This window comes from Nilaparvata lugens, chromosome X, assembly GCF_014356525.2.
Source record: "Nilaparvata lugens isolate BPH chromosome X, ASM1435652v1, whole genome shotgun sequence".
Lineage (NCBI taxonomy): Eukaryota > Metazoa > Arthropoda > Insecta > Hemiptera > Delphacidae > Nilaparvata > Nilaparvata lugens.
Window position 1 is genome coordinate 18,092,774 of NC_052518.1, and position 17,015 is coordinate 18,109,788.

The 17,015-nt window shown below is 35.6% G+C and overlaps 1 protein-coding gene across 1 annotated transcript in view; it reads right to left on the bottom strand.

The window, feature by feature from the left end:
- Positions 1-5,604: 5,604 nt before the first annotated feature.
- LOC111045181 (dnaJ homolog subfamily C member 25 homolog) overlaps positions 5,605-17,015 on the bottom strand; it is a 32,597-nt gene continuing 21,186 nt past the window's right edge. Inside the window, exon 7 of the mRNA XM_022330511.2 lies at positions 5,605-6,140. Within this exon, the coding sequence (XP_022186203.1) occupies positions 6,018-6,140 (123 nt within the window). The 3' untranslated portion in view covers positions 5,605-6,017. The remainder of the gene's footprint in view (positions 6,141-17,015) is intronic.

Sequence of the window (17,015 nt, forward strand, 5' to 3'; positions counted from 1 at the left end):
AAAATTATTATGTCTACCATATTTCGTAAATGAGGTTGTTGATAATAAAGGTATTGTTGAAGCGGTGTACACGTAGGCCTACTTCAAAAGGGTTCGCTACTGTATTACATGATAAGTTACAACTAATGTTATATTAGTTTGGTTAGCACTGTCAGAGTTTTTAATTCATATTTGAAAAATAGAAAATAGGCTATGATGTATTTTTTCTGAATTTTTTCATAAGACTTCCCAGAAAGCTAAAAAAGAGCAAGACTGGTGCTCCTGGAAAAGGGGATAAGGCTAAATGCCCTGAACATTTTCCGTCTTCTATGCCTATTCAGAGTTGTAGGAAAGCTCAATGGACAGCTCCTCACTGCTTGTCTCACAACTGCACTTGAACAGAGAGAATTTCTGTCAATCAGACAGTACGGGTTCAGGAAATGGAGATCAACTGATGATGCTAATCTGCAGGTGATGAAGTTGGTCACTGAAGGCAACTCAGGTACTAGGCAACCAGACAAATCCTAGTAGTTATCACACTGTTTGTCAGGAATGCCTTCAACTCTGCCTCCTGGCAACTAATACTCAGAAGACTGAAAGACGGAAACATCAGCACCTACTTACGTTGAATGGTGCAAGCCTATTGAAGCATATATGCAAACCGATCAAGGAGAGATTTCTACTGGCAAACTCAGAAGAAGGCAGTCATACACTGGACCTGGCAAATGGGGTACCCCAGGGCATCATTTTGAGCCCAATCCTACGAGTGGAATCGGCTTTAGTGGAAGATAATAGGGAATTGGAGGTATTTGCTTTTCTGAAAGAAATGAGAGAAGAATCAAAAGAGAAATTCAAATCTCTCAAAACCGAGTTTAACAAATCTTTAGAAGCGTGTCATCAAAGGATTGAGGACTTGGTTGAAATTGTGGAAGATCAAGCAAAGCAAGGATACAAAGCTAATTTCGATCGAATCTCTCAAGAGAATGCTATACTACGTAAGAAGGTTAGTGCCCTGGAATACCAACTGGACGATGCCTATCAATAATCTCGCGTCAACTGTTTGGAGATAAATGGCATCCCTTAAATCAACAATGAAAATGTCGTAGAAACTGTAAAAATGATTGATCTTGAATTATCTGCCGAAAGCATAGAAAGAAAGAACTTTGCAATTGTGTGGGTGGAGAGCGGCAAGATATTTCTAAAAAAAATGTGGGAGATCAAGTCATCATTCTCACCATTAACAGCTCTGAAATAATAATTTTGCTGTTAATCTGCAAGTTCTTGTTTTGCATTTCTTGAACCAAATTAATATTTTGTTTATTTTACTTAAGTCATTAGTTCAATTATTTTAATATTTAGTTATAACTCATTTTACGATTTTAGCCATGTCAAGGAAAGTATTATATTGTATTTATGGTCTTTATAAAATAACCCAAGTATCATTATTCTAAAAATTTATATTCAAACAGAAATTGAGTAGTCAATTCCCACCATATAGATGATAGATTCAATGATATTAAAAAGATATAATGATATAATGATATTCAATTTTATTGATTATATAGATTTTGAATTAAATTATAAGCTAATTGACGCTTCTGAGCTTCCTTGGGACGCGAGACCTCCTGTAAGCAACTATACAAGGTGTATTGTTGTCTTGTTTCTTCTCTTTTATAGTCAAGCAATAATTTCCTTCTTTTCAGATACTGTTGCTGGTGAGATATTAGTGATATTTTTGACAAAATCCCAGTGTTTTCATTTTCCTTCTTTCATATGTAATACTTTATGGATTTTCTATAAAAAAAGCTCTCCAACACCTACACGGCACCTTATCATGGAAAATATGCTGCCGATAAAAACTTATTATTGTACTTGAATATTTTCAAAATTGTAATGCAGTATCTTTCAATAAAGGCCTTCATTTATTTATATGAATGACGAATTCAGGTAAGATGAAAAATAAATTAATGAGCATAAGCCAAGAAAAGGAAGCTGGAAAATGTTTATGGTTTTTAGTATTTAATTTAAGGAGACTGTTACGTAAATACTGGTTCTTCAAATTTAAATATTTCAAACTACAAGTTTCAAATGCTCTGAAGTGGACTGTATAAAACGAATCAAATCTTTGACTTGAATAATATATCCATTCAGGAAAACCACATACAAAGAACATAGAAAATCAGAAAATGTACTCACCAAATCCCAAATCCAACATGTCGCGAATCGAATTGTTTCCCTACTTATATTTGAGGTAAAAGGTGGACAGTTGGATAGGATAGATGAGAGTAAAAAGATAGGTGAAATTATGCAAACCAAAAGTGCGACTATTAAAGTTGGTTCCTTGCTGTTTACCCGTTCTGAGATGAAGTTTACTGTCTGGATATATAACACTATGACTTGACTATTGATAAAAACAAAACTAAAATGGAGTTCTGGCATTCACTTTTCACTAATACAAAACGTGAATAACTTTTCACGTAGAACGAAAATACTATATTTATGTACACGAATAAATAATGTATAGGCCGAATTTCCTATAATATTAAACGACACGAATATTTAGGCAGATTCAGGACGAATTTCCTGAATCTTAAAGCCTCGAGAGCGAGAACTTAGCTGTACGAAAGCTGAATCTACACTGACTCGCAAAATTTCCAGTGCCTGGAACGACAAATTGATGAGTAATGGATATTATAAAATTATAGAAGCTCTCCTGCCATCTAGCAGTCAATGAGCGAATGAATACAATTCAAATGGCCTCAACATCCCCCCCCCCCGACTGAAAAGCAATTTTCAGACTAACTCGAAAAACAAAAAAATATATATATACAACAAAAGCGATGGCAACAAAAGTTATTATGTTGGCAACGGGAACAATTTTGTTACCGGCCTTTTCAAACGACTATTTTTCAGCCACACAATCACAACTCGCACTTGTCCATCAGCTCCAGGGAAAACCTCTTCCACAATACCAATAGGCCACTGCAACGGTGGTAAGTTAGGCTGGTCGACTATTACTACGGTACCAATGGTGAGAGGGGGCGACGACTTAGTCCATTTTTCCGTGTTTGTAACTCATGCAAATATTCCACTCTCCACCTGTTCCAGAATGATTGCACTAACTGATCAATTAGTTCATGTCGTGTGAGATGATTTACTGGAATATCAGTTACATCTCTCATAGGGAATGCTTTCAATGGCGTCAAGTTCAAAAAATGAGCAGGTGTCAGTGCGAGAGGTTCGCGCGGATCTTCACTTAATGGACACAACGGCCTGGAATTCAAGACGGCCACAACTTGCACTAACACTGTATTCAACTCTTCATAAGTGAGTAGTTGAGTACCGATCACTCGGAACAAATGCGATTTGACGGATTTGACATTGGCTTCCCAAATTCCACCAACATGGAGAGAGCCAGGAGGGATAAACTTCCAATCTATACGATACTCCGCCAATTCGTTCATGAGAGAGTTTTGAAATTCAGTCGAATCCAATAACTTCAATAATTTTTGTAACTGTTCATAGGCACCGACATAATTTGTGCCACAGTCAGAATACATAACCCTACAAGGGCCTCGACGAGAAAGGAAACGGCGAAATGCTGATAAAAACATAGTTATTGATAGATCTGACACTAATTCAATATGAACAGACTGATTAGGATTCACAGAAAAACTGATTAGGTCACAGAGGAGGAGGAAGAGGAGGAGGAGAAGAAAGAGGAGGAGGAGGGGGAGAAGAAAGAGGAGGAGGAGGAGGAGGAGGAGGAGGAGGAGGAGAAGGTCACCGAACCCTTATACATCCACCTATGACTAATGACGTAAGAGAATTTTATTCAACCAATCAACAGAAACAATTCCAGAGGCATTGTAACAATAATGATCATCATTATAACCAACATCCACCATACCAACATCACTATGATAATCAACAGGCATATCGGCGGAATGGATATAGCACATATCAAAATAGTGGATTCCATCATCAGTACAGCCAAGGAGGTGGAGGAAATGGAAGGAAAGGTCGCTACCACAGTGGCGTCAACCATATGTACCCACCCAACATGGCTGCCAACAGTAATACCAATTATAAATCAAATAATGGCGCTCAAAAACGGAAACAACAAAATGGCCGCCAGCAAATGGCGACAACAGTGAGGAGGGCTGGGGAGATCTTTTCACTGATGAATAAATATCCAAGATTCATCGAACTGATAAATGCCGGAACACCTCCCGAAAAATTCCTTTCCAACACAAATTTCGGTTTGCATAATTTCACCTATCTTTTCCTCTCATCTATCCTATCCAACCGTCCACCTTTTACCTCAAATAGAAGTAGGCAAACAATTCGATTCACGACAAGTTGGATTTGGGATTTGGTGAGTACATTTTCTGATTTTCTATGTTCTTTGTATGTGGTTTTCCTGAATGGATATATTATTCAACTCAAAGATTTGATTCGTTTTATACAGTCCACTTCAGAGCATTTGATACTTGTAGTTTGAAATATTTAAATTTAAAGAACCAGTATATACGTAACAGAGACTAACGTTTAAATAAAAAACAAAGATATTAAGAGTTAAGTTTCTTAGTAGTTGGCAGGGACTGTTTCCCTGATTACAAAGTATCTTATGTGATGGGAATTTCAACTTGACAAACCATCAAAATATTGAACGTTCTGCTTACAAGATGTAGTACTACTTAGATAAGATGGTTTGCTGATATGTATCAATAGATAATATAAACTAGATTTAAACACATAAACATGTTGTAGCTACCTACAAACAATAAGGCTGCAGTAGTCCATTTAAGACACATGAATATTGCTTTTATGTCGATAATTCTGACGGATTGAATACTTAAGTACACAACAGTGGGAATATTAAATGAAAGTAATCCTAACGACTTTCGTAAAACTAAGTATAGAGACTGAGACCGTTATATTGGATCAATTTACATGCTATTTTACCAAAACAACTGTTAGCGATCCTTTATATGAATTGAGTTTTATTTAATCTGTGTAACAAATCGAGTTAAGGCTGTGCAAAGGCTAAAAATAAACTTCCTACTCGTGATATTTTTCTAAGTTTTTCGATTTGTGTATCATCAAGCTATCAAAATGAAAAAAAAAATCCTCAGGAAAACATTTTTTTTCTGATCATTACTTTTTGAGATATGAACGACTGAAGTTTGAATTTTTGGGACAGAACATTTCAAATTCGGTACGATATAAATCCATGAGATTTAGAGGATGGATTCTTCATGGTAATTTTCTGAAAATATCAATTTTGGAGTAGTTAATCAATTTACCAAAAATAACTAAACCAAAAGTTATTTTTGGTTAATTTTAGTTATATTAAAAATTGATATTTTCAGAAAATTTTTGTTTTACTAGATCAACAATACCATAAAGAATCATGGATTTATCTCTTACCGAATTTGAAATGTTCTGTCCCAAAAATTCAAACTTTAGGCGCTCATATCTCAAAAAGTAATGATCAGAAAAAAATGTTTTTCTGAGAAAACTTTTTCATTTTGATAGCTTGATGATATACAAATCAAAAAACTTTGAAAAATATCACGAGTAAAAAGTTTAATTTTAGCCTTTGCACAGCCTTGGGCGAGATGTGGAAACATACATGCAGCGCTTACTATTGGAGCTTTATTTTAGTAATCAAAAGTATCACTTCTTAGATTGTACAGAACAATAGACGAGCATACTGACATACAAACTGAAAGTTAGCTTTGATTAGCGCTGCATGGAGTCAATAAAGTTTATTTCATAATAATTTCGTTTGGGAATTGGAAAAACTAAGTGTTATGCATACAGTTATAACTTTTCCGAAAATGTAAGCAAGGGTGAATATCCAGTCAGAGTTATCTGAATCAAGTCTCATTCTCAATCTACACAATAAGGCATAATTTTAGAATGAACCCACTTCCAAGGACTACTATAACATCTTGGTTCAATGGTTACCTATACTGCTGAATGAATAAATAAACTAAAAATTAATATTGATAAAATAACTCAAAGTTGTACTAAGAGTCATCGAACGTCATTCGTCCAGCGCCGTGATTCTTCATGTATCTGCGGTATGCTTTGTATCTGCTGTTCTCTGCCATTTGCTTTTTGGTGTCTTCTTCTTTTTTGCGAGCCCATTCCTGAAAAAGACAAACAATTTTCAGAAATCTTAATAATAAACTACATTATAAACTTCTGTAAAGTGCATGAAATTTCTACTAATTATACAGTTTTGGATTAATCTTGAACTAGACTTGTAGAATGAAAAGTAGCTCTATAAAAATTGAACAAAACGGTATCCACATCAACTGACTAGATTTCAACTCGGTTCTTGAAAAAATAGCTAGGCTAGTTGTCGAAAGTGTCAACTATAAATTCCCGCATCTCGACAAAATTCCCGTATATTTCAGGCACAAATGAAATTCCACTTAATTCCTGGTTTTACCGCCCCGTGTACACGGGCCCAGACTAATCAAAAACTTTGGGTGGGCTCAATTGTTCCGTGGGGTCTGGGAGGTATAAAATACCCCCCCCCCCCACCAGGAAAAGGTGGATGCGGTGTACCCCACCGGAAATTTTCTGAAATCATAGAATGCTTGGAGATTTGAGGTCAGATTTCATAACTAGGATTGAAAGACAGTTGGATCTGATCTGAGTTGGCATTTGGATCGATCATTAACTTGCTTAAAATTCAATTTTAAATTTTATGTCTTTTTTTTTGTTCATCTGCATTCTTTTTTGACAAAACTCAGGTACCGTATTGGTAAGGCAGTGGGTAACAAAAATGATGATTACTACGGAGTTCAAAAGCTTCAAGCTTAGGAAGTTTCAATGAACATTAAATTTTTGTATTTTAAATGATTGTGTGTTCTTGCATTTGTTTTAAAAAAACAGTCAACAACTTCAGTCAGTAACCTCTTGGAAATACATAACATGGAGAACTGAAATCAGAATGTAAGCTGAATTTGAAGCCTCACCCGAAACTTTTTAAGGCGGTTAAAGGAAGAATGGGATCATTCCTAAGTGCTAAGTGGCATATGGAAAGGAAGTGTAAAGCCCGGTCCAGACGCTCAAGTTTAGCTTCAGTCTTTTGCTCAAGCAAAAGTCGGAGCATGTAAGTCGTTGCGTCTGGACGGTAAAATGGATGGGTGTTCATGGGTGTTAAGTCGTCAAACTTAAAATGTATCGGCCGGCAATCTTTTTCCATCAAACCGTCCGTCTTTTGCCTATCCACAAAAACCTAAATCACGTAAAAATGGAGACAGAGAAATTGTGATTTCAGATTCGGATTCAGCGCCCTCAAATTAATAAAATGCCTCGCGAGTACTTGAAAATGAGCAAGTTTTTTTTATCGATTGTATATAACGCCATTTGACCCTTTTTTCTCTCTTGATTCTTATGATACTCTCAGAATTTGATGTTGATATTATGAATTACTATCATGATATATTAAGATGTGCTATATTGTTGATAAGAATACTATCTACAAGATTTCAATTCATTTACAATTACTGTGTCTCGAGATATAGCATGTAAACAAAGCCATTTAGCGATTTCATTAACAGTAATATTTTTGTCATTATGTTGTTTAATATGGAATTATCCAGTTGAATCAGCGAAAAATACGATATAATTATTACTTATCTACCGGATATATGGTAGATGTTGATGAAGAACTGAGCTTGTGAGCATATAAAATAGGAAGACGGATGCGTGTGGACGCAATTTTACATCCGTCTTTTGCTTGAGCGTCTGGACAGGGCTTAATATGCAAAATGGGGAGTTGAAAGTAGAAAGAGGAAAGTGGAATATGGAGAGGAATTGCAAGCTAACTTCTCAGTAATTGACGAAGCTGTTTGTTAGGTAGATTATTGCAATTATTAAGCCAGTTATCAGCAATTAGGCCAATTATTGCAATTTAATTCCGTCTACGCTTTTGTATTCCTCCTTATAGAATTAACTATATACAATTAAGTGGAATAGGGGAGTGACCATTTGCGTTATCAAAATCTCAAGCATGATTGTCGCTTCTGTTGAAAACAGATGAAAAATAATCTGCAAACGCCTCTGGAATCTCATATATAGAGCGCTCTACCTGGTCTTAGGTTGTAGAGCACAAAATTACGCCCAGAGAGATTTTGAGTTGTATATTTAAATGGTGACAATCAGAAGATATTTTTGATTAAAACCCGAAATTCATCAACATTTTCCTTGAAATTTTACTCTTCACATTTCGAAAATTTTACATTTTTAAAGAATTGTAACCCAGTACTCATTTAAGATAGAGATTTCCGAATGATTTCATTTTATTACCAATTTTGTAATTTGGAAAAAAGGTGAGAGCGAAATTTTCCGTCCGATGACTGGATTTGGCGGACATAGCTGAGAACTGGGAAATGAACCGGAAATACGATGTTTTTAGGCCACCCTATATCTAGCACAATGAAATTTGTATGAAAAAATTGCTTCTGGACTTCCACTATGTATTCGAACAACATATTATAAAATATAATCAGAACTACAATATTATTGCAAGCACATCCTCTTTTTATGTATATATTGACTGTACTATCATTACATTTTATAGTTTATAACATTAAAGCCCATATTCACCATGCACATTTAACGCTAATCTAGGTTTACTAGCAGACATGGGCGCATTTATTATAATGTGTTAAATTCCGGGTTTAAACGAACAGCTGAACTTGGATCGTGCATATGACCCTAATTGACCTTCAATAAAATTGACGATTATGATTTAATTTTACTTTTGGAACAGGGCAAGAATTAGTATCGTAAAATATTATGTATGGGAAACATCAACCTATGCAATATTAAGCAGAGAGAAATTTAGAAAAAAGTTTTAATTTTTTATTCATAGTAAGGAATTATTTTTATGATAGACTTGGAGTACTGGGAAGCTCAAATTAGTTCAGTGATTTTTTTTCAAATCTATGCCAGCAAATGGCATTTTTCACTGTATTTTGTGTATTTGGTGCGTTCAACATGATGAGTTTGCAAGGTCAAGTTGGTACTGGGATGTGATAGAAGGTTTATAAAAATTCAAAAATTCGACGTATCGCATATATTACGCCTAGACTTGGCAATTTTCCAAAAACTATGTAGATCCATCAAATTTGCATGTCCAAAAATTAGAAATTGAAGACACTGTCGGCAACTCACTCAATAGAAAATTTGTTGATAGTATTTCATTAATAAGGATGTAGAGTGAATAAATTTTCCAAATTCCAAGTGAGGATTTAACTTATAAGACAAATAATATTAATTAGTTTTATGCTTCTTCGATTTCCGTTTGCTTCACTAACGCCAGGCTCTTGAACTGAATGTGGATCCTCCGTTCCTTGGGTGTCTGGGGATACAATTCCGGAATACCATTCTGGTTTTGATTCCGACTCTGGCTCTTGGACTCTGGAAGGATCTGGGAATGATGGTGGTTCTTCTACTTCTTCTTCCGAGCTGGCTATGGGCACAGCCGGAGCTAGATCCCTCGTAGACACTGTCTTTTCTCTCCCATCTGGAAATTGTACATGAGCGTACTCGCCATTTCTTTGAAGCAGTGTAACTTCTTCAACAAGCAGGTATACTACGATGTTCTCACGTGCTTTCTGAGTAATACGGGTCCTGGTGAGATGAGCCAAGATGGAGTTGATCCGCCATTTCCTGTTCGTCTAGGAAACCGGAATATTCTTTCGTGTGGAGTTTCATTGGTGGATGCACATAGTAGGGACCTGATCGCATGGAGTGCTTCTTGTAGGCAGTCCTCCCAGTGTGTGATTGGCAGTTTTCTAGATTTTAGAGTCAATTGAACTGTTTTCCATATCATCCCGTTGTATCTTTCAGCCTGCCCATTCCCTCTTGGATTATAGGGTGTTGTTCTGCTGCAAGCAATTCCATTCATTGTAAGTAGCTCTTGAGTTCCTGAGACATGAAAGATGGTCCTTGATCTGAATGAATATAAGCTGGTGTTCCAAACATAAAAAATATACTTTCTAAGGCCTTAATAACAGTTGTGGAAGACATATCAGGGCAAGGTATAGCTAGAGGGTACCTAGAGTATTCATCAATCACTGTCAGAATGCAATGATTTCTGGTTTTTGAAGGTATCGGGCCCTTCAAGTCTAAGTTGAGGCGTTCAAATGGTGATGTAGCTTTGATAAGAGTTCCTCTGTGGCTGTAAAATGTTGGTTTTATTTCTGCACACACTCTGCATTGATTTAAGGCCTGTCGTACTTCATCAAGGGAGAATGGCAGATCTTTACTTTTTATCCAGTGATAAAATCGGGCTGTACCTGGATGACAGAGTTTTTCTTGGTATTTCTGGAGGTTTTGTATTCTATTTATTACGTTAGCACACATTCGGGATAAAGCATCTGCTGTTACATTCTCTTTTCCTGGGCGGTAGATGATGTCATATGTGAAACAGGAGAGTTCTAAGCGCCAGCGACGGATTTTTTCATTTTTAATTTTACTCTGGTGATGTTTGGAAAATATGAAAGCGACTGATATTTGATCTGTGATAAGTTGGAAGTGTCGCATTAGAAGAAAGTGGTTTACGAACGGCTTCAACTATGGTACAAGCTTCTTTTTCTATCTGGATGATGCCGTTCTGTTGCTGATAGGGTGCGGGAGAAGAAAGCAACAGGTTTGCCCAATTGTGATAGAGTAGCAGCAATTGCAACATTTGATGCATCGGTTTCTACAACAAGGAAGCTTCTGGATCAATGGAAACTACGATTGGGAACGCGCCACCTTAGTCCTCCGACACACCCAGAACCTGACAGGAGTGGACAGCGACTATCTCATCCATCGACACCGTACGCCAGCGACAGGGAAAGACTGTTTTGAAAGAGTCTCGAATTGGCGTGTGCGTTAGGCGCCAAAACCGGACACTTTTACATCCGTACAGAAACGACAAAGTCAGACACATCGAATCTCTGACACTTCAAAAACAAGACGGTCAGGTTATACTTCTTGGACGGACTGTACTACGCAGAGCTGTCTGGTTTTCAAACAATGGTATTGTTCTGATGAATCCCCACATGTAGGCTATTCTTAACAAGACCATTGACAATTTATTTCTGAAACCTATCACTCTTTTCTATCCCTCTTCGTAGTAATATCAGACGATGACTTATCTTGTAACTGTATAATTCCTATTTATCAGTCCTATATATCTATTTATAAGTCCTATATATCATTCCTATTTTTTGCAGTTGTCTCTCTTTTCTGCAGTTATTTGGAGCTTAAATAATAGAACTATTAGTAAATTTCTTGACACAAAACAAAAATAACTTCACTTAATAGGTCAATTGTCAAGATTAGTGAGTACACTGAAACTTCTCTATAATTCGTAGTTTTGTCATCAAAAACACTGTAATTAGTATTCCCATAAAGATAAATACACTAATATGCCATAGTAACTCAAGTAATGAGTTAATTATGCTACAGTAACTAATAACTCCAGTGATGAGGAGACCGAAGATCACATCAACTGATGAAGTGAATTGGAAAAAAGGGTGTTGTGATTTATCATTAGTAAGCTGGAATATTAGTTGCATGCAATTGCCACAATTTACCCATTTATTCATAACAGCTAATGCTATTTAAGAAGAATCACATATACTGTCCTTAATGCCTCGAATTCAGCTGATTAATATACAAATTTTTCATCAACTCGCTTTCGTTAATGACTGTCTGCCTGTCTAAGTATTGTTTGTTTCCAACATAGCCTATATGTATTAGATAATACAACTTGTGATAGCAATACCTTTAACGTTATAGTAATTGGTATTATTAGTTTAGGGATTTTGAATTCTGATCGTGAATTATTTACCCATACGGAGTGAACTTTAAAGTTCTATGGATTCACATATAATAATATAACTAGAGACACCCTTGGTTGAAGAACTCGCTCATGAACAGTTGTATTGATCTCTGAAATCTTTTACAAGTATGTCAAATTAATATTTAACAATATTTTCTAATATTCATTCATAGAGGCTATATTATGAATTAATTATGGGCAATGATGGGATCAGTATCAATTATATAATTTTCTCGTATTTTGTTTTATCAGCCTCGATATTGCAGAGTTTGATATATAATTCGTCACCCTCCAAAATTCGTATTAAATGCTTGGTCCCGTAAGCTACAAATTATATAGGTTCTACTGTGTTGAATGTAGTCTAGGCCTACTGGAGGGTTAATTACTCGAACATTGAGAATTTTGAATATAATAAAATTATTCAGTATTGTTTTTCATTTTGAATGTCATTTTCAATACTGGAAGATATACAGTTATCATTTCCCAAGATAGCGGGAAAATGTTATTTTTTCATGATAATATTCTGATGATTGATTTTTCTACGTTTCAACGACGGGATTTGCTTTTGTCTGTATATGTATGTTGGCATGTTTGTAAATTAGCTTTTGATGATTACAGCTTGGCAATGCTCTCGATTTTATTTATAACAGGTAATATTGTCATCGTCAATACACGCCAATCAGTCATTGGCCGTTTCAACACTTACGATTTCTCGTACGATTACGATTACGGTACCGGTTTCTTTTTTCCGAAGGGCTAATTGGGGTGACATATTGACAATGAGATCGGTTTATAAATGCTGTACGAGGTCTACTGTTCACAGAGCTACTAGCTACAAGTATTCAACTGCAGAAGTCGGAAATATATATTTCATTTTACTCATGGAAGACACCCACCCTTATCTATCTACTTCACGTCTATGAAGATAACAATATCAAAGAAACAGAGTTGAAAGTACAAATACATAGAGATGGAAATTTAGAAGTGAATGAATTGTTATAATTCAATTACTCAGGTATATTAAAACTGACTACTTTAGCATTTACCTGATTAATATTACCGCAATCATTATGTTTCAAATTCAAATTTGCGTTGCGTTGCTGTCACTCGGCTGCTCTCTGCACCTATTTTCTCGATTCATGCAATAACTTCAAAAAATTGACGTCAACAAACTTGGTGACTCAACACATCTGTCTCGTTTTCAACTGACAATGGCAAACTCTCTCGATCAGCTATTTTCAACAGACGATGAAAAACTCTCTTGATCAACTGTTTTCAAATGACGACGGAAAACTCTCTCAGTCAGCTGCTACTCGGTTGATGAATATTATTACCGTACCTAATCATTTTTAAGTTCCCTCAGTGAGTTATCCTAAACATGAGTCCCAATCCAAATGATGAATTTCGTATCAAAAACTCTATATTTCAAACTATATACTATATTTCAAACTTAATCAAAATCGTTAGAGCCGTTTTCGATTTCCATCAGACATACAAACAAACTAACAAACAGAAATTGAATATGATGATAAATACGTCTATAGTAACATCCATATGTGAACGTCTGTTATAGTAGACTGTACAAAACTAATCCGATGTTAGTTGGAAGAGCTGAGTACCTCCTCACCCCTTACCATAAACTTTGCCAATTCTTCAGGTGTACTGTATTATGAAAATATCAATATTAATTCTTACTTATAATCAGCTGCCTAGGGGGACTAGGCCCCCCTCAAGGACCAGATAAATAATGAAAATGCGGGTCTATCTACACGAATCCTTAGAGTCTCATAATGATTTAATACTTTTCTTTATCAGCAGTAGTATAATTCCTTCTACAGTATCAACAATGTAGCAAAATTGCCTTGAAAGTATGGATACGGGTACAGAGTAATAAATAATATATTTTTCTCTGTGGTATAGTTTGAATACAGAATGGGTACACTTATTGATCAGAGCACAATAAGTGAGTTATTGAATAAATTTCAATGTGAGAATTAACAAGTTGCAAGATGTCACAGTGAAAGCAAAAGAAAGGGCACAATCAGACAATCAAAAATGTATGTAAAGGGTTGTTGAGAATTATGGGAACAGCTTGATGTATCTTTAGCTTTCTAACTGAAAGTTATTTTCCAATTACAATATGATCCCCAATGAAATTGTTGAAATTGTCATTGTAAAAGAAAAATTTATCTTTTTCCATGATTTTTAAGAAATCTGTATCAGTGTATTCCTACTCTAGGGCCTCTCTGTAGACCCATATTTCTAATAAATATTCCATGATTGAATTTAATAACTAATAATGTATATGTTTGTATTGATACTTCAACTACATTTGTATAAAATTGGAAAAAATGAAGCATATAATAACATCTTCTAATGTAACATTTATGGGGAAAAACCCAGGTCCCTCTATCCTTTGGGGGTATTCCTCCCCCCCCCCAATACCTCTTGGTTTTTGCCCCCCTAGCAGTTTGGTGAAATGGCACCACTGAAGTTGAATGAAATCAACTTCAATTATTGTATGGTAATTGTATGGCAAGATTACGATACTTATGAGCTCTACTTAGAAATGGATTGTGAAACAAGATAATTGTACTGGAATGTAATAAACTGTGATATTTTCATGATTATATAAAAGCAATTAAGCCATTCATTTCAATCATTGAGAGAAAAACCAATAAGATGCTCATATTATCTTCTCAAATCATAATACATTAACAATACACTACCGGTAATTCACGTGTAAATAATACTGATGTGGTCGATTTCAATGAACATTAAATGAAATGTTTGTTTTCTTCTAAATGATTTAATACTTTTCTTTATCAGCAGTAGTATAATTCCTTCTACAGTATCAACAATGTAGCAAAATGGAATCTATACTTGAGCATTCTGTTAATTTCGAACAGAGATCACTTTTACGGAGTTTTCTCAGATGATGCAGCAATCACTGAAGAATATCCAACACATAACTCAATAATCCAGGAGAGAGTCATCTAAAATTAAAACTATTAGTGCAATATTGCTAAATTATTAGTGTTTTTCAATAAATTATTAATCCCATAAATGTCTCTCAATTAAATGATAAGTTATGGAGTTCCAAATATTATAATATTTTTCGCATTCCCATTTTTCTTTTTTTTATATTTGAATCGCTTCATTTGGGTCACTCGTTGTTTAGTCGAATATAGTATTTAGTATTATTCAGGTATATCTATCACATAAATCTCTCTCAGCAGCTACTATATAAACGCTTAAAATAGGTTGCTAGGGAACGATAATGATAAGAATATGTGATGAATAATCTATCCTGTTCTAGGCGAGCAATATTTCTGTATCACAGATATCCAAAAACTTCAACACTAAAATGTGAATATCTTTGAAATATTTATGAGCGATTTCCACCATTCATTGTCTCTTGAAATTCTTTATTATTTGAATCTTGTATTAAAAACTTTCCATAGAAAATTTTTGATTCAATGTGGCGGAACGAAGATGGCTGACCAAAATTATTTTGAAGCTACCTACAGAATTTTTTTTCAATTTGAATAAGAATCCCAGTGGAGCCCACTGTTATATTATCTTTGGAAAAGGAACATTAAGCTGTTTTCCTATTAATATTACGCTGTAGGCCTACGTGAATCCATAGGACTTCATAGGTTTCTCCGTATGGGTAAATGATTCAGAATCAGAATTCAAATTTTGTTAAATCAATAATACCAACGACATAGCAACTGCCATCACAATTTGTATCATTAATATTACGCGTATGCTACTGAAGGATAATAGTCAGGCAGACACACAGGAGCAAGTTATTTTGTCTCATGCAGTACTTTCAATGTTACTTTTATATCCTGGAAAAGGACGAAGAAGTGAGTAAAATATTTTGTTGTTCAACGAACTTGACCTGTAAAAAGGTTCGAAGAGTGTGTGTTCAAAATTTGAAGCTGATTGATCAACTCTTTCTAAAGTTATTGTAGTGCATTCAAACAAACAAGCAAACCCACAGGCTGGCAACAACTTTGAACTTGAGTAAAAAGTAAGAACTTGCTAACGCTCGTTCAACAAATATTATTGAGAGAGCAACGGGCGGTATTATCAAGTACACAAAGAAATTTACAAATCTAGGCATGGGAAAGTCAAATTCAAGATAGGTTGTAGATAATTATGTCTGAAGCATTGTATGAAATAATAACAAAACCCTGAGGGGTTTTGAAGAAAGGAGAGCATTAGCACACAACCGGGTAAGAGAGAGAGTTAGAGAGAGAGAGTGAGTGTGTGTGTGTATAGACAAAGAGAGAGAGAGAGTGTGAGAGAAAGGCGCAGGAGTGATAGAGAGAGGGTGATGGAGGGGGGGGGAGAGAGAATGAGTGAGGAAGCAATATATAACTAAATAAGGTTGAGATAAGAGACAATGTCACGCAGGAGTATTGTCCAATGGTGGTCACACACACACTTCTACAGTCACACTAAGTTCTAAAAAGAATATTTCAAAGAAAGTACAGTCTGTGCCAAAATTGAAACCAGTTTACTTCCAAGCTATTCTGCCAGCTTAACAGACATAAGCGTCAAAAGCTGATAGCGACAACCAGAGACTGTTTTCCAGGTAGCGAAATTAGTCACGGACTCGCCCCGCCAAAACAAGACACTTCTTTTTCAGCACAAGAACGACAAAAGTGGCCACCGCCAAAACAAGACTGATTTTCAGTGCTAGGATGGATGTGTCTGACTTTGACGGTGGTGTATCCTGACATCGCCCCCTACCATTGCATCGAGTATAGATTGTTTCATAGCTTCAAACAATAAAATGGTAGTTTGATTCAGTAGGAATGTAGTTTGAATTAGAGGCTGTATTTTGTCAGAGAAATCGGGAATAAATTTTGAATAGTGAGAGAACATACCAAGTACTCTTTTCATTGAAGCTGTATTCGTCGGCGGGGGGAAGGATTTCAGTGATTCTAGTCTGTTAGGATCTGGGCGGATAGTCTTGTCCTTAATAATATAGCCAAGGAGATTAATCTCTGATTTTGCGAAAGAGCTTTTTTCCGTATTTATTGTCAATTTGTACTTGTGCACAGCATTCATAAAGTTTCTGAAGTTTCTATCATGCTCTTCTGTTGTAGTTCCACAAATAGTAACGTCATCGAGATAGGCAAACGTACTTGAGGGA